This window comes from Nannospalax galili, unplaced genomic scaffold (genome assembly GCF_000622305.1).
Source record: "Nannospalax galili isolate Female #2095 unplaced genomic scaffold, S.galili_v1.0 scaffold209, whole genome shotgun sequence".
Classification (NCBI taxonomy): domain Eukaryota; kingdom Metazoa; phylum Chordata; class Mammalia; order Rodentia; family Spalacidae; genus Nannospalax; species Nannospalax galili.
Window position 1 is genome coordinate 1,715,609 of NW_008360319.1, and position 18,297 is coordinate 1,733,905.

Here is an 18,297-nt window from a genome sequence, read left to right on the forward strand (position 1 = left end):
CAGACTGATCTACACAGTGAAACCTTGTTCAAAAAAGGGGGCGGGGTTAGAGAGATCCAAGGCCTTCTGGGCCTTATTCGAGGGCAAAGAGGGGGAAACAGAGAGAGAGGAGATGAGAAAGAAAGGTTGTGATTGGAGTCTGTCAACCATGTAGGAGGAAGGGGTAGCGTTCATATGACCAATTCTAGGACAGATGAAGAGAGACTTCAGAGAGGGAATTTATGGCAATCTCTTCTACCTGTGAAAGTTGCTGTTGAGCTGTGATGGTCTCCCTCTGCCAGGCCCCCTGGTCTTCTCATTGAATGCACAGTCCACGTTCATTTTTACTCTCGTCTCCAATATGGGTCTACTTGAAACATGCAAAAGGTATGGATAAGGGATGTTTTAATACCTCCAAATTTTAAAGAAAATCAAGCATCAAAGGGTTGATATTTTTTAAAGTTTTCTGTGTAGCACTTTTCACTTGGTGACGGAAGAGGCAGCACACGGGCACCCACCTTCATACCAAAGGGTGAGCAGTGGCCACAATCTCCTCCACAATCTCCCACAATCTCCACACCACTCGAGTGTCTTTACCAGTTGAGCTTTTCATGGCCATAGACTCTTAAAGTGCCCCCCACCACCCTGATGTCAATCAAGGAAAATTAAAAAAAAATAAGCTCCAAAGAGCCAAAGTATCAGCCCACTGATCATTTTTAAAGCTTGAATTTACTAGCCGCCTTTGCAGTAAACAATGAGTTCTGAATACTGCAAGGACAGCCTTCTCAAATGACAGATCCAAGAGCCCCCACTCTGTGCAGAGGTTGCTGTTGTCGGTATAAGTTGTCTGAATGTCAAAATCTTGCTATTACAAATTGGACCTTTATATGTTTCCTGAAAATATCAGAAAGAGCATATTTGACTTGTCCTAGCGGTAAATGATGAACTTCCTGTACCTGCCCCACACCTGGATGCCAGCGGGGTGTGCATCTGCTTGTGCGAGATTGTTTCCAGTGCTTCTAAGAATGAGTCTACATGGTTCTTAAAAATCAGCCAGGATCAAATGCTCTTGTGGACAAAACCAATAAAAATTCTTGACTTCTTTTGGAGAACTTGGAAGAGAAATGCGGCCCATATGTACAGCACCAAGGTGTTGGAAGGGTGTACATAGGGACGTGTTGGGTGCATGGGTTTTGTCAAGAGGAGGTGTGACCTTTCCCCACAGACCTGAGAGCTGTGCCTTTTCTATGCAACATTACAGATGTCACCTCGGAACCCAGAGGACTGTGCTCAGTGGAGGTTGGTTCAGGCTGTAATCTAAGCAGTTGGGCAGATTAAATACACATGGAAATGGGTCGTCTTACTTTTGTAGTTTTATATTATACAATAAACAGTTAAAAGATGAAAAAAACAAGAAAAGTTTGCAGCGTCTAAAGAGTACTCTTGCATCTTGAAGGTAAAGAGCTAGAATGTGGTGGGGAGATGGCTCAGCCAGTAAAGTTCTTGTGACACAAGTGTGAGTTCGGATCCCTAGCATCCAGGTGCATGTGGTGAAGGCTTGTTTACATGGCTGCCGATCAGGAGGACAAAAATCAGGCGGGAACCAGGGAAAGCTGTAACCTTCAAAAGTCTGTTCCTTGTGACCTACTTCTACCTTCCAGATCCCACCTCTTTAAAGTCTCCACGGCCTTCAAAATAGTGCCACAAACTGGGACTACACACGATAAGCCTTGGGGAGACATCCCAGATTCAAGCTATGACACTGGACTGTTGTGCTCTGTGTGTTGGAGGCAGCAATGTGCTATAGGGACCGAGGACTCTGCGCTGTTCATAAGAGAGTTAGGGTAGTTTGGGGAAGCTACGGGACTAGAAGAGAACACTGAGAGGAAAACAGAAAATAGAATGAGGTCTGGCGGTACAGGTGGAAAAATGGACTTTCAGAATTCAGATTAAGTCAGAGATATAAGGGTTATTCACCGATTTTCACCATGGCCGCACAGATCAGATTTCTAGGCTGTGTGGTATATCTTGGTATATTTGAAACATTTACTAATGTGTAGCCTACACCATTGGTCATAACTTTACCCTGTGCTCATGTGATGGTTAATCCTCGTTGTCAACGTGGCTGGATTTAGAATCAGCGAGGAGACATGCCCGTGAGCATGTCAGTGAAAGTGTTTCCAGAGAGATTTAACTAAAGCAGGAGGACCCATTCTGAATGTGGATCCCAGGCTGAACCCCAAAAGAGAAAGTTGAGCATGAGCATTCATCTCTCTGCTTCCTGAGTGTGCGTCGCACTGCTGTGGCCACAGCTAAGCCACTCGCCCTCCCACCTGCCCTCACCACCATGGCCTCCCAGTCATCATGGACTGCACTCTCAAACTGTGAGTCAAACAAGCCCTTATTTTGCTTTTCTTGTGTATTTTGTCACAGCAATGAGAAAAGTAACGACTACTTTCCCCAGGCAGCTGAGCCAGGAGGTTTCTGTCTAGGTCTCACTTCATCCTTCTCTCCCACATATCTAGAAAATCCTGCCTTCTCTACTCTGGGTCTACTAGCTGTCTGGATCCAATCTACTAGGACAAATAAGGAAGATTGGAAAGAACAGCTACCCCAACAACGAACGTCATCTGGTTTTATGATTCCTTCCCTTCTGCAGGAAAATCTCACTGTCCAACTTTGTGATAATGTTAAGAGAATGGGGAAGGGACTGGAGAGATGGTCAAGAGCATTTGCTGTTCTTCCAGAGGACCTGAGTTTGGTTCTTAGCACCCACATCAGGAAACATAACTGCCTGTAACTCTAGCTCCAGGGAATCCGATGCTCTCTTCCGGGCTCCACAGGCACCCACATTCATGTGTACATACCCACATGCAAATACACATACATATAATTTAAAAATAAAAAAAATCTTAAAAGTATGGGAAGGTGAGTGGAGTCAGGGATCTATAGCCTTATGCTCCTTCCTGGTAGGTAGAGGCTGCTGCACTTCCCCTCAATTCTTTCTTGAATATACAATGTATGTTTCTTGGTAAACTGCTTATTTTTTCATAACTGTCCCATGGTCTTACATTTAGCATGGCCTTTTCTCAGTCTTTCTGCATTCCTCTATTTTATGGTCTTGGTATTCCACATCCTGGGAGTTTATAGTGTAAGACAAAAGATAAATACAAGCCAGAGACACAGGAATCCTGAGAACTCAGGCTAAGGGAAAGTTGAACAGGATAAAAACCAGTTGAGTGGGTCAAAGGTAGTTGAAGAGTCAGATACCAAAAATCTGCGGAATGAAAGTGACAGAGTTCTGCACTCAAAACATGCAGGTAGAACCTTCGGGAGGTAGACCAGGCACTAGGGGAGCATGCATTCCATCATTTTAATCAGTAAGTATGCTATATCCAAAGTGACAAACACCAGCTACAAAGGGAGATCTTTACATTAAAATGAACTTCTCTTTGTGACTGTGTGCATGTGTGTGTGCATCTGTGTCTTTATGTGCTCCTTTATGTTATGTGTGTGTGCAAGTATGTACATGCATGTCAAATTAGATATCTTCCTGAGTTATTCTCTACCTTATTTTTTGAGAGACTGGGTCTCTCATGAACCTGGAGATCACTTATTTGGCTTGGCTGGCTGGCCAGCAAGCCCCAGAGATCCTCCTCTCCCTGCCTCCCCGATACTGGGGTTAGAGGCATTTCACTTCATCCAGGTTTTTACATGGGTGCTGAACTCACACGCTCATCCTTGTTCAACAAATACTTTACTGCCTGAGCTGTGTCCTCAGCCCTGGGTGAACTTCTCTTGATGAGCACATACTTCCTCTCTTGAAACAGGAAGCTGTACATGAGATGACTAGAACCTTGAAGCACTTTTGTATAGTTGTGATCAAAATATTGGGAAGAACAACTTATAGGAGGGAAGATTTATTTCAGCTCATAATTCTGGGCATTTTAGTGCCTAGTGACTGCAAGTGATAAAGTAGAGGGTCACAGCAGCCAGGATCATGTAGAGGAGGAGGCTGTTCACCTCCAGTAGACAGGAAGCAGAAAGTGAGACAGGGACCTGGGAACAGAAGTAACCTTCCAGTGTCTGCTCTCCTCTGTCTTGTGATCTTGTTTCTCCAGCTAGGGCCCGCACCATAAAGTTTCCATCACCTCCCAGAATAGAGCCACCAGCTGAGGATCAGACACCCAACCCTTGAGCCTGTGGGGGACATGTCATATTCAAACCACAACAAGTCTACAGATGTAGATAGGCTGCACTTTTGATATGGCAAGCAAGACCATATTGTACAGTTGTATTATTAGCTAGAGTGAGACTATGGGATTGACAATGAGTGTAAATTGTCATAAGCACTAACCTTCCACATGAAAAGAATTGGAAAATGAAATCTGTTCTGAAGGCTAGGGATGTAACTTATCCGATAGAGTGCTTACCTAGCACGCACAAAGCCCTGGGTTTAGTCCCTAGCACTACATAATTCTGGCATGGTGGTATATACCTGTAATCCCAGCATTCAGGAGCTAGAAGGAGGAAGATCAAGAGTTCAAGATCCTCCTCTTCCAGCTGTATGAGTTCAGGGCCAGCCTGGGACACACGAGACCTTTCTCAAAAACATTTTTGAAGCTTGAATCTTTTACATATCCAATATGAAAATATGAACATGTTATATTACTGGCAAAGAGCTTTTTAGAAAAATGGACCATGGCATCATTCGGTAAACGTTTGACATATTTGTCAAAGCACTGCAAACTCAACATGAGCCAGAAGGTTAAGATGAGACAGCATGCCTCTCATGTTAGAATAAGTCATCCAAACACAAATATTGATGATATTATGTTATTTTTTATTTTGAAAAAGTTATTCTAGTAGCTAAACAAAGTCAGTCTTGAAAAAGTTAAGGCTAAACTTAGGTAGACTTTGACTTCTAAGAATCTTTTAGTGTAGAACCAGTCTGAGGTGACATCGGTAGTTAGATCTGGACCTTTACTGTAAAGCCTCTTTTCATCTTACTATAAAAACATACAATTTTACATTTTCTTTTAAACATTTTTATAGAGCTTTTAAAATTTCATACAACATTTCCCACTCAAATCCATGACCCCGCCCCCTACAGGTTGCGTAAACACATTTGCAAATAGGTGTTCTGAATCAGGGCTGCAGTATTACCTGATCCCTATGCAAAAGAGCATTTGAAGTTAGTGCTCAGGTAGTACATGAAAATCTAAAAACTTGAAAGTGCACGACTCCCGTGATTTTACACAGTTTGAACGTTTTTCATAGTAGAGTGAACATTAAGATGCTAAAACCAAACAACACAGTGTTTTCTACATTTACTTCTAGGCGAAATTTAAGTTATTTAATATTGACTAAACTGTTCTGAAATTCTTGAAGGCCTGAAAAGTTTCATTTCAAATTAACTGTTTAAAGATTTACTTTTGATTTTTAATTATGTGTCAGGTGTGAGTGTATACATGGGAGTGCAGGTGCCTATGCAGAACAGAAGGCAGTGTTGGTTCCCCTCGAGCTGCAGTTACAGGCAACTGTGAGCCACCTGATGTCGGTGCTGGGTACTGAGCTTGAGTCCTCTATAAGAGCAGCACGCACTCCACTGAGCCCCTATCTTATATCTCCAGCCCCTAAGTTACCCATTTATATAAAGAATCTTACTGGTTTCTGTTGTTTCTCTAGGAAGTACATTTTAGTCACTAGAAAAAGTTTTAATTTCTTTTGAGACGATTCCTCAAATTGGCCAGAGTTGCTTTTTTATTATTTGAATGTTTTGGTTGCTTTCTGATTCTTTTTATTATTATTATTATTTTTATTTTATGTGTATGAGTGTATTACCTGCATGTATGTGAGTGCACCTGTGTCGTGCAGTGTCACGGAGGTCAGAAGAGGGCTTCGGATTCCCCTGGAACTGGAGTTAAGGACGGTTCATAGCCTCCATGTGGGTGCTGGGAATCGAACCAGGGTCCTCTGCAAGAGCAGTCAGTGCTCTTAACCACTGAGCCGTCTCTCCAGTCCCGCTTTCTGATTCTTGTGATTTAAATATAATGCAGTCTATTTCAAGAGATATTTTCAGTAGAGTGACATTAAAAGGGAATTGGAGCAGAGCACGTGACACATTCCTGCAATCCCAGCACTGAGGAGGCAGAGAGAGGCAGGAAACCACAAATGTGAGGCCTGCCTGGACTACATAGTAAGATTCTGTCTCAGAACCAAAAAGAAATGAAAAGAAAAAGAAATTAGAACATGCTTTGTGCATTGAGTTACACAACTCTTGGACGTGTAACTGCTGTAGGCAGTAGAATTTTCTTGAGAATCTCCTTCCAGGAGGAAGAAGAACACAAGTCACAAGTCACCAGGAGATAATGCAGATACAATTCCCCCTCCACCCTGGAATTCACCACCTCTGCCCTCCTTTGAAAGGATGGAAGCTGGCCCATCGCCACAGTGCATATTCTTGGATATTCATTTCCAATATTCTCAGAAACGGAGGATTATTTTCATGGTACATATTTGCTGACCACCATTCCCTTCCATGGTTCTGATCAGACTTTCAGAAAGTTTTTGACCTCTTTGTTACGTTATTTTAAGCTGTGTACTTTAAGATATTTTTCTCTTGGGCTCATTCAAAAGGACTGTGGGGACCAGTGAATGAGAAAATGTCAACTCCTTGGTAAACATTTTAGAATGAGGTGAGTATGGGGCTAAGTGAGGGAACAGCATTGATCACTGTGTTAAAACACAGAATGGTGAACAACTCATTTCCTTGAACTTGGATTCATCTGTGATGTCATGGGTTTCCCTTGTCTTATGCCCAGCAACTAGGGCTTGTGGTACAAAAGCCTTCGATGTCAATTAGCTCCTTTGTGGTTTGACACAGATGCAGAGATACTTGAAAAAGTTGCATCAGGGGGTGCCCTGAAAGAAACAGAGTGGGCAGCAGCTGGGTTTGGCATGGGCTCCCCTGACCGCCATTTGAGGGATCTTACTGAACAGTGCTCTCTATTTAGGAAATATTTACTCATCACTCAGGGCATCATAGTTACCACAGTGGAATGCTTGGGGCTTTGAGGACTGTGCCAAGAGCCTGCAGCTGCATGGGAAGATGTGAGAAAGAACTGAAAATCCCATCTCGTCTTTAACTGCATCTTGACGCAGGGCCACACTGCACTGCCCAGAGCTGCCCCTGGATGCTGCCTTCGCTGAGAGTGAAGATTGGACAGGGGAGCCCAGCTCTGTCTTCTACAGGCACCATTAGAGAAGCCTACAGAATTTTCCTTGCCCAGATTCACGGGAACAGGAAGGACCATTGCCATCCATGAGGAATGGATGGAGGATCTGAAGCCGAGAATGTGCTTCTATTTTTTAACGTCCCAGCTAGTGCCTGGAATAACTTCAGTGGAGATTAAAAGATTTGCTTCGTAGTCAACCTAAGGAAGAATGGAAATGAACTTCTAAGATGTTGTTTTTTAAAGGAAATACTTCTTCTTTTAATCCAAAGAAAGTACAACAATACAAAGAACTTGTTACCACAGAATAGTTTTAAGCAGAAAATAATCTTTATCTTTGAAACCCTTAAATAGCTAGGATTAGGAGGACGCTTGCCTGATGCCTGAACCCGGGCCAAGGTCTGTCTTCACAAGGCAAATAACAAGAACTATATCTATATCCGTGTGTCTACATAGGTGTATAATCTTTTATATTTAGTCAATGTATTTGCATACATTTATATATTCCTGTATTCCAAACACACTCTGGAGCTTTCAAGGTCTCTCCTAATGATATGTCTGGCAGTGTTTACATCTTATCCTTTCATGTCAGTGGGAGCACATGGATGAACATTTGCTATCTGTTGTCAGGAACTGGCACAAGCCCCTCAGGGAAAGCCCGGGGCCACCTGCTGGTTGGTCTCCTTAGCCTTCCGTGAACTCCTTATTTTTCTCTAAAGGCATAGCAGTTTGGTTTTCTTGCTTCTTTACAACTGCCTGTTTTCCTCAGCTGTTCCCACCTCTTCCTCCAGTCACCACCCTGCAGATGCTGTGCATGAGCTGAGCATCCCTGTTCTCTGTGCTCAGTCCAGATAAGCCCCTGTCCTGTTCAGGAACACAAAAATGAACGAGAGTGGTGACTTTCTGGAAATTGTTCTGACAGCCCCAAGGAGCAAAAGTACTTTCTGATATCAGACATTTAGCTGTTTTTGTATCTCCAGTTTCATTTACCTGCTTGCTATAAGATGAACTCATTACAGTTTGGGAGACAGGATATAACTATGTATATGGCCCAGGCTGGTTTCAAACTTGTGGACCTCCTACCTTAGCCTCCCAAGTGCTGAGATTCCAGATATGCACCACTAGGCTTTAACCATTAATTTTGCACACCTATTTGTGTATGTATGTGTGTGTGTGTGTTGGTGCATATGCACATTATGCATACTTAAACATGTGTGTGCATGAGTGTGAAAGACCAGAGGTCAACTTCAGGTGTCCTTTCTCGGGGGCCATCTACCTTTATTGGGGGTGGGGTGGGGAGTTGTTTGTCTGGTTTTTGTTGCTTTTGAGAGAAGGCCTCTCACTGCGCTGGGACCTGATTAGGCTAGGCTGGCTAGCAGTGAGCCCCAGGAATGTTCCCGTCTCTACCTCCCCAGCGCAGGGATTATAGGCAGTGCTACCATGCCTGTTTTTTTTTTTTTTTTCTTTTTTCTTGAATGTGACTTTCCGGGATCAAACTCAGGTCCTCATGTTTGCACAGCAAGCACTTTACTGACTGGGCGGTGTTCACTTATTAATAAATGAATTCAGGCGGCATCATGGCTCCTTGTGGCACATTTCAGGGTTCCTTGGCTTCTCTCCAATGTGTGGGGCCACCAGAGGGGACCTTTGAGGATAGAGGAAAAAATCTAGGAAATGTGGCTTCCTGGGGTTTTCAAGGTCTTTGTTCAGGCCAAGTTATAATTAGGAGGACCTTCGGGTAGGTGGCAGGTCACCTTGCCCATCAGTTGTGTTGAAGAGTCCATATCTCTTCTTGGTTACAATCCATCTTGTCTGGTTTGGCAGGGACTCTAAGGGAATCCAGTCCAGCCCCTTACATGTTTCTCCTTCGCCTTCAGGACAGTTCCAAAGCATAGAGAAGCTTAGATTACACATTCTCTGCCTCTCTGGGCTTCCTCTGATAGTCCTGGAATGTGCTAACCCTGTTTCTGGACAGTGCTCTCTGACAGAGCCTGACTAGGCTTCTGTTAATCTCAGCATATAAACACTGAGTGCAGAAAGATCAGAGTAAAGCCGCTCATGAGACACTGCGGGGTGGCCACTCACCTTCTTCCCTTTAGATCCTTATAGGGAAGGCAGAGCTCTGGGGTCCATCAGCCCATCAAGAGGGAGGAAAGAGCAGTCAAGAGTTAAAGGAGGGTAGAGAGGCTCTGGACAGTTGCAGTAGCTGCCTCTCAGCTCCCTCCAGGATAGGAGTGGGAGACTCTTCAGGCAACTCTAATGTAACTGGAAATGGAGCAACTGTGGGTCACTGGCCCACCTTGTCTTGGTGCACATGGGGATAAGTGAGAGCTGAGGCCTTACACAGTCATGAGGAATGGGTAGTCACTGAGCCAAGGGGAGGGAAGTGGGGAGACTGAACAACTATTCCTGCAAAGAATATCCAACATGATGGGAAAAATACCAGTGCAGGCGCCAGACCAATTGCTCCCAAGGTCTTTAGCTTACTGCTTAAGGGTCTCTAGAGATAGCAGCAGCTAAACAAACAGCCGTTTTTGACTAAGGCCCTTGAACCACAGCCTGCCCTGTGTGGTCTGGCCAGCTCAAGGCCCCTCAGAACTGCAGATCTGAGCTCCTAGTGGCATGGCCTCACACAGGGCCCCTGCTTGCTCTTATCCTTAGCAGCTGACATGCGGATTCTCCAGAGATCTAGATGCTTTGTTGGGGAATGACACCTGTCAGGTGTTCATGCTGGGTGAGCTGGCTGCAGGCAAAAGCAAAGGCACGGAGCCCAGGACTGCTCGCTCCCTGCATGAGACCACCATGTGTAGGTGGGACTCCCCACCTACAACTTAGAGTGCTGGTGTCTGAACCACTGATTCTTATTGTAGTTTGTCCCCTAGGCCACATTGAGCCTTCTGCCTGTCATCCCTCAGTAATATCTGTCCTTTTTTCCTGTCTTAGTTTCTTTCCCTGTTGCTGTGATAAAATACTCTGATAAAAGCAACTTAATGGAGAAGGGTTTTTTTTTTTTTTTTTTTTTTTTTTTTTTTTTTTTTTTTCCCTTTTTGTTGGATAAAAAACCTTGAAAAAAAAAAATTAATGGGGAAGGGTTTTTTTTTTTTTTTTTTTTTCCCTTTTTGTTGGATAAAAAACCTTGAAAAAAAAAAATTAATGGGGAAGGGTTTTTTTTTTTTTTTTTTTTTCCCTTTTTGTTGGATAAAAAACCTTGAAAAAAAAAAATTAATGGGGAAGGGTTTTTTTTTTTTTTTTTTTTTCCCTTTTTGTTGGATAAAAAACCTTGAAAAAAAAAAATTAATGGGGAAGGGTTTTTTTTTTTTTTTTTTTTTTTTTTTTTTTTTTTTTTCTGGCTCACAGTTCCAGGGTACAGGCCATTAGGCAGGGAGGTCAAGATGGCAGGAGCTTGAAGCAGCTGATCACATTGCATCCACAGCCAGGAAGCAGAGAGTGATAAATGCCTTCTGTCAGTTCTCTTTCTATACAGTCCAGTATCCCAACCGGGAAATGGTGCAACTCACAATGGGGGAATCTTCTTACCTCAGTGAATGTAATCAAGATATTTCCCTATGGGCACACCCAGAGGCCTGTCTCCCAGATGACTCTAAATGCTGTCATGTTGACAATTAACACTAGCCATTTCCCAAGGACTAGTTTGCTGTTCTTTCTTTTTTTAAAATTTTATGTATTACTTCTATCTTATGGATATGAGTATATTGCTTGCATGTATGTAAGTGCACCTGTGTCATGCAGTGCTTGCGGAGGTCAGCAGAGTGCATCAGATCTCTTGGAACTGGAGTTAGGACAGTTGTTAACCTCCACGTGGGTGCTGGGAACTGAACCTGGGTCCTCTGCAAGAGCAGCCAGTGCTCTTAACTGCTGAGCCATCTCTCCAGCCCCTGCTGCTCTTTCTTACACCCACTGAATTTCCTAACAAAATCCTTTCTTCGTCTGTTTCTCTTTCTCTTTCTCTGTCTCTAAGTCATCTATCTCTCTGTATTTTTCTTTTTTCTCCTCCTCTTCCATTTTTTTTCTGTCTCTCTCATCTGTTTACCAATACAGCAGATATTAGTGATACTATTACTGATAAAATGCCAATACAACAGATGCACAGTGTCCCTACAATACACAGACACTGTATTAGGAAAATGAAGGAGGGATTGGGGACAGATGTTTTGAGAAGCTCCCTATCTTGTATGACAGGCAATTTATTTGCCACTATTGATTCAGGAAACATTTATAGAATATCACATATGTGCTGGGCCCTGTTGGGCATTAAATGATGAAATGAAAAACATAGTTATTGCCTCAGAAGCATAGAGGGCAGATGAGGGAGTGCACAGTGAGAACCGTGTTCTCTGTTGGGTAAAGGAAAGAACAGGGGCTATGCTTTAGCGAGCAGTGGAGAGATGAGTCCCGGAGAGATGAGGGGGACTTTCTTGGGACTTGATAATGTGAAACTCAGAACTTAAGGAGGAGATGGAACTAGTGGCCATTGTTAGGAACCACTCAAGGGGAATGAATGAGTCAGAGATGTAGGGGCCCTGGGGTGGGAAAGAGCAGGAAGAAGTCACATTTCTATGACATAGATGTGCCACAGTGGATGTGTGTCATGTAGTTGAGGGCTGGATGGTGGAGCCATTATGATCTTCATAGTTGAGTTACAAATGTTTCCACCAGGGAGGCGACGTGTTATGTGGGTCCTGAAGAATATGCTGCCTACCATTCAGTGGCCAGAGGGACAGGGAGGGAACAGTTCACACTGCACCAGGAGATGGTGTGTTTAGAGAAGTTGAGGGTAGAAGGTGGGAATTAGACCTTAGTATTTGCAGGAGAGATGGGAATAATGGGAAATGAAGTTGGAAAGAATCAACTGGGAACAGTTATTTTAGGGAGAATTTAGTATCAGAAAAAGAAGAGTTTAAACTTCATGCTGAGGGCAAGAAGGCACCACCAGCTGTTCTTAACTCAGGAAGATTGAAAACCTGACTCTTACAGCAAGGTAGAAGCATGCTAAATCCTCCCAAACAAGCAAGTCACCTGTCACTGTGATTCCAGGCATGGTAATAGTTATGGAAACAAAAATGTGAGAATAGCGAGCCTCATGGCAATGCAGCTTAGGTATTCAGAAAACCTAAAGTGTGGTTACGGATGTAGTAAACCTGCCACTCATAAAATGGTGTGGCATTCCTTCATCAGCTGACATGAAAAGCTGTATGATGATACTAATCCCAATTTCAGAGTATGATGTTCACATGATCCACGTTCCTTTACAATCAAACATATATGCATTCATACATGTGTACATACATGCACATGCACATACACACTCAGGAAAGTTTCTGAAGGGCCATGCTGCATACTAGCATTTTAATTGTGACTGTTTCTAGGTGGGTGGGATTATTTTCTTCTGTTTTTTTTTTTTTTTAATGAAGAACAAGGGACTGGAGAGATGGCTCAGTGGTTAAGAGCACTGGCTGTTCTTGCAGAGGACCTGGGTTTGATTCCCAGCACCCACATGGTAGCTAACAACTGTCTGTAACTCCAGTTCCAGGGGATTCAATGTCCTCTTCTGACCTCCTCGGGCATTGCACAATATGGGTGCATTTCTATACATGCAAACAATATACTCATACACATAAAAAATAAATAAATAAAATATGGGGCTGGAGAGATGGCTCAGCAGTTAAAAGCACTGGCTTTTCTTGCAGAAGACCCAGGTTTGAATCTCAGCACCCACATGGTGGCTAACAACTGTCTATAACTCCAGTTCCAGGGAATCCAATGCCCTCTTCTGACCTCCTCAGGCATTGCATGACACAGGTACACTTACCTACATGCAGGCAATACACTCATAACATAAAGTAAAAAATAAATAAATTTTTAGAAGAATTAAAAATTAAGTAAAATATTTAAAATGAAGAACGAACCAGACATGGTGGTGCATGCCTGTAATCTCAGCACTGGAGAGGCTGAAGCAGGAGAATCCATGAGTTGTTGGCCGACCTAAGCTAGATAGAAAGTTCCTGGCCATCCTGGGCTACACAATGAGACACTGTCTCAAATAAGTAAGTGTATTAGCTTCTTTCTGTTGCTGTGATAAAACACTATGACCAAGGCAACTTCTAGAAAGAAGAGGTTTTTTTGGCTTATGATTCCAAAGGGAAAGTCCATAATGAATGGAGAGGCATGGCGGCAGAAGGTGGCCGGAGCAGAAGGCTAAGCACCCACATCTTCAAGCAGGCACAGAAAAGAGAGAGCAACTGACCACGGGAATAAGGCTTATGGACCTTCAAAGCCCTCCCCCAGTGTTGTGCGTCTTCCAGATGGCCACACCTCCTAAAGGTTCCATGACTGTCCAAATAAACCAGAGACCAAGTGTCCAAATACTTGGAGCCTAATGGGGGATAGCAAGAAATGAAAAACACTCAGATTATAATCCTGAGGATATTTAAGAAAAGCTGGAATTCCAGGATTGGGTGTTAAGGAGGGGGTGAAGGGTGACAGGTTTAAGAACGACGATGATGCTCTCAGTTTTCAGTAAGTTGAGTCTGAGGTGTCCAAGGGTCCTTCCTGGTGAAGTGCTTGGCAGGTTGGCTTGAATTTAAGAGAGAAGCACATTGCAGAGGTGAGTCTGGAAGTCAGGGAGGTGATGACTGGCAGCCTGGGTATCGATAGCGTTGCTTGGGGGAGGAGTGTGGTGGGAGAGCAAAGTTAGGAATTGGGCTGAGAAAATCACCCCATGACACCCCCGCTGAAGGACAGTGAGAAGGCGGCACTGGAAGATGCCACAGGAACACCGGGCAGAAGATGGAGATGGTGCATGTGCCCAGGAAGCCAGAGCAAGAAGAAGGATTGGCCGGCCATCCTGGCCGAGCATCTCACAGAGGTTTCAATGTTTTGAGAGAGTGCTGGCCCCTTTGGAGTGTGGATGCTGTTTTCTGTCTCACACATTTCCTGGGGATGAGAGGCAAGGCTGGGAGGGGAACAGGAAACTCTGCTGCACTGACAACCTCTCTGAGAAAAGGTGGAGCCAGGAGAGAAGAGGAAAGACATGTCTATGTCTGCAAGACACGGCAGCTGTAAGCGCCGAGCCATGAAGTCTGAGGCAAAGGCCGGAGTTACCTTTCAGAGTGGCTGTGTGTTCCTTATGTCACGTTGTTCTGGAAATCACCCCTCCATACCCACTGCTTCTCTGGCCTCCTGGTGCTTCTTGCTGGGAACCAAATGGTAGCAAACTCAATGTGACATTTCCTATCATCTTTCATCTTGTACCCTTTAACCCACATGAGAAGCTGATGACGCAGCAAGCACTATGATCCTAATTTTACTGCTGGGGTGACTTAGGTGCAGTGAGATGAGCCACAGAGCTTCCTACATAGGGCTGCACACAGGGTAAATAATGTGTCCAGGGTCGTTAGTATGGTGACTGTGTGGAGGAAGTCCCTAACTTCATACATGATTCTTCTTTAAATGTCTCATGGCAATGCAGTCCACAAAGGGGATAAGGACATTTTATCACTGCATCCGTGGATGGCTGCCAAAACTTGCCAGGCTCCCAGAGTTTTTCTCATTTCACGTTCTGTGTTTCTTTTTTTCCACAGGCATGTCAGCCATAAGTGTTCTCCATTTATTTAGTCCAGTTAGCATCCCTGGAGTTCACCTGCATCACCTCATTGCTGCTGAGGTCTTACTCTTTGCTTCCTTTTAAAATGCCCTTCCTGTTATTCAAGTTGTTTATTCTCCCAATTCCTGTAAGCCACACACATCCTCCCTACCGCATCTCTCTCCCCACTGCCCCAGAGGCTCACCATTTAGTACAGACTTACCTTGAACTCACAGTCCTGAGTGCTGGGATTCCAACTGCGCATCACAGCACTTGGCTTCAAATTCTTTCTTTATAGAACATCCTCATGTCACTCCAGTTCAGTGATTTCATAATATTTTAAAATCCTGTGATGGAGGCTTTAGAGAGAAGATTCAGCAGGTAAAAATGCTTGCTACTAAACCTGAAAACCTGAGTTCAATTGCCACGACCCACATGGTGGAAAGAGAGAACTATTTCTGTAAATTGTCCTCTGACAGACAAATAAATGTAATAAAAATCTTTACTAAATAATAAAATATTTATACTTTGTACCTGTGCTGGATAGCTTTAGTGTCAACTTGACACACCTGGGTTGAGGGAGCCTCAATTGGGAAATTGCCTCTATTGGACTGGCCTGTGGCCATGTCTGAGGGGCATCTTCTTGGTGAGTGATGTGGGAAGGCCCAGCCCACTGTGGGTGGTGCCACCTCTGGGCAGGTGGGCCTATGTTGCATAAGAAAGCAGGCTGAGCAGGGGCCAGGGGAGCAAGCCAGTAAGCAGCGTTCCTCCATGACCTGTGCTCCAGCTCCTGCCTCCAGGCTCCTGCCCTGAGTTCCTACCTTGGGCTCCCTGATGAACTGCACCTGGGAGATGTAAGACAAATAAACCCTTTCCTCCCCACATTGGTATTGGTCAGAGTATTTTGTCACAGCAATGAAGAACAAACTAGAACAGTACCTTTAATTTTATAATTCATTAAATACTGTTATTCACTCATCATTATACCTATTTCCATCACTTCCTGTATGTTCCTGGGTGAAACCCATCTATAGAGAACTCAGCATCTACTAAAGGGAAAACATATTACATAGGGAAATGCACTTTAGGAATGCTTTAAGTTGAAGGCCAGCCCAGAGGAGGGAATGGAAGGTCTCTTTGGAGCAGTGAGGAAAATGTTCATGTGTTGAATTTAGTGCTCAGTCCTGGGTGCTGAAGAGTAATGAGTGCTTCTTAGGCGAAAGGGAGTCACAAGGCAATGGGGAAGACTATTCTAGCTCAAGAGAATGATGGTTGTAGCTGGGGAGATAATTCATCAGGTAAAGGTGCTTGCTTCCAAACCTGATGATCTGAATTCAATCTCTGGGACCTACATGGTGGTGAGAACCAATTCCCATAAAATGTCCTCTGACCTTCACAAGTATGCCATGGATAGTATGCACACACACAAAATAAATAATGCAATTTTATAAGTTTAAAAAGAGAGAGCTGAAGAGATGTCTGAATGATTAAGAGTACGTGCTGCTTTTACAGAGGACTAGAGCTTGGTTCCCAGCACCCACATCAGGCAGCTCATAACTTGTGACTCCAGTTCCAGGGAATCTGATGCCCTCTTCTGGCCTCTGTGGGGACCCATATACATGTGTGCCCCCACATACATAGCTGATGTTAAATCCGAATCTAATCGATCTGACTGTTCCTGCTAGTTATTTTCCAAGGTATGGAACACATGGACTAATGGGCTAGGATCTGATGAGTTTGGGTTTTGTCTTTGCCTAGACCAGGGAAGCCCTTGTCACTATTCTCCATGACCTCCGACCCCAGGATCGTTTCAATATCATTGGGTTTTCCAACCGGATTAAAGTGTGGAAGGACCACTTGTTACCAGTGACTCCTGACAATGTCAGAGATGGCAAGATCTACATTTACCATCTGTCACCCACTGGAGGTAAGAACGATTCCTGCCAGCCTTTCACATGGGCTTCGACATGACCATAGGCTTGTCTTCTGCCAAGAGAGGAGGGTATGAGGTCTGAGGCTGATAATAAGCAAAGGGGTAACGGGCAAGAGTGTTCCCAAATGCTTGTTTCACTGAGTATCTAGTTTGTAAATTCTCATTTCCCGGCCTTTGAATGTCAGCCAAGTTAGAGGTAGAAATACCCGGCAAGAATTTGGATCCTGGACAAGGAAGCTGGTTTGGTAAGTTGTCCTTGGATGGAGAAATATATACATATATATATATATATATACACATACCTATATAGCAAAGACGAGGTACACCGTGTTGGGCTGTTCAGTAGGACCGAAACTGACCCCTGATCCTTTCTTTTCTTTTAACGTTAACTACTTCATTCACTCACTAGTTTATGCAACAAGCTCTTCCACCTATCTCTGTTTGTAAATTTAAAAAAATATTTTATTATTTTTATTTTATGCATATGAGTGTATTGCCTGCATGTAAGTGAGTGCACCCGTGTCGTGCAATGCCGCGGAAGTCAGAAGAGGGCTTTGGCTTCAAAGAAGTGTATAGTTTTTATTTGTTTTTAAGAATTGGGGTCTCATTCAATTGCCCAGGTTTGCTCTGAACTCCTGGGCTCAAAGGATCCTTCAACCTTAGGTTCCAAGTAGCTTAGACTACAGGTAGACATCAATATATTTTTAAAAGAAATAAAGACTTTATTAACCTGGCAACATCAGCATGTGAGTAGTCATTTTTATTTGTTCTTGTTTCTGTGTAAGAAGTAAGCTCTACACTGCAGTGAAACAGCCCTAAGAGACTGGTAATCTGCCCCTAATATGTCTGAGCATATATGCACATTTTGCAAATTGAACCCGTTACAATGCATAGCTTCACCTGTTCACTTGACTTTTACATTTTAATATGTCTCAAATGAAATTCACTGTCTTCTTGAGCCGTGGTCCCAGTCCCCACTCTCACTTAGAATTATTGCTGCTTTCCCCTTTTCAAGGTATACAGTATTAGAGGAAGTCAGAAGAGGGCTTTGGATTCGCCTGGAACTGGAGTTAAGGACGGTTTGTAGCCGCCATGTGGGTGCTGGGAATCCAACCTGGGTTCTCTACAAGAGCAGCTGGTGCTCTTAACTGCTGAGCCATCTCTCCAGCCCCCTTTCTTTGGAATATAAACTGCATTTGCTTTATTATTATTATTATTGGGATGGGCTGCACATGCCATGACACACATGTGGAGGTCAGGGGACAACTTTTGGGAATTGGTTTTGTCCTTAAACTTTTACATGGGCCCAGGGTTCAAACTCAGGTCAGTGGCAAGTGCCTTTATGTCCTGAGAAACCTCACCAGCCCCCATCTAGTGGAGTTCTTCTGTCTGGTAATTCCACTTTTGATATCTGGAAATATATAAAACACTCAGCTCAGCCTTCCTCCATCTGAAATCTTTCATTTTCATATGCTTGTCATTTCCCATCTAACACAAAGCCATGGTTTTCTAAATAAACTTTGTATAGAACATAATCTTACTTGGCC

The 18,297-nt window shown here is 43.7% G+C and overlaps 1 protein-coding gene across 1 annotated transcript in view; it reads left to right on the forward strand.

Annotated features, from left to right (window-relative positions):
* The window catches only part of Itih5 (inter-alpha-trypsin inhibitor heavy chain 5), a 124,301-nt gene that overhangs the window by 84,686 nt on the left and 21,318 nt on the right, over positions 1-18,297 (forward strand). Inside the window, exon 8 of the mRNA XM_008825126.3 lies at positions 16,576-16,744. Within this exon, the coding sequence (XP_008823348.1) occupies positions 16,576-16,744 (169 nt within the window). The remainder of the gene's footprint in view (positions 1-16,575; positions 16,745-18,297) is intronic.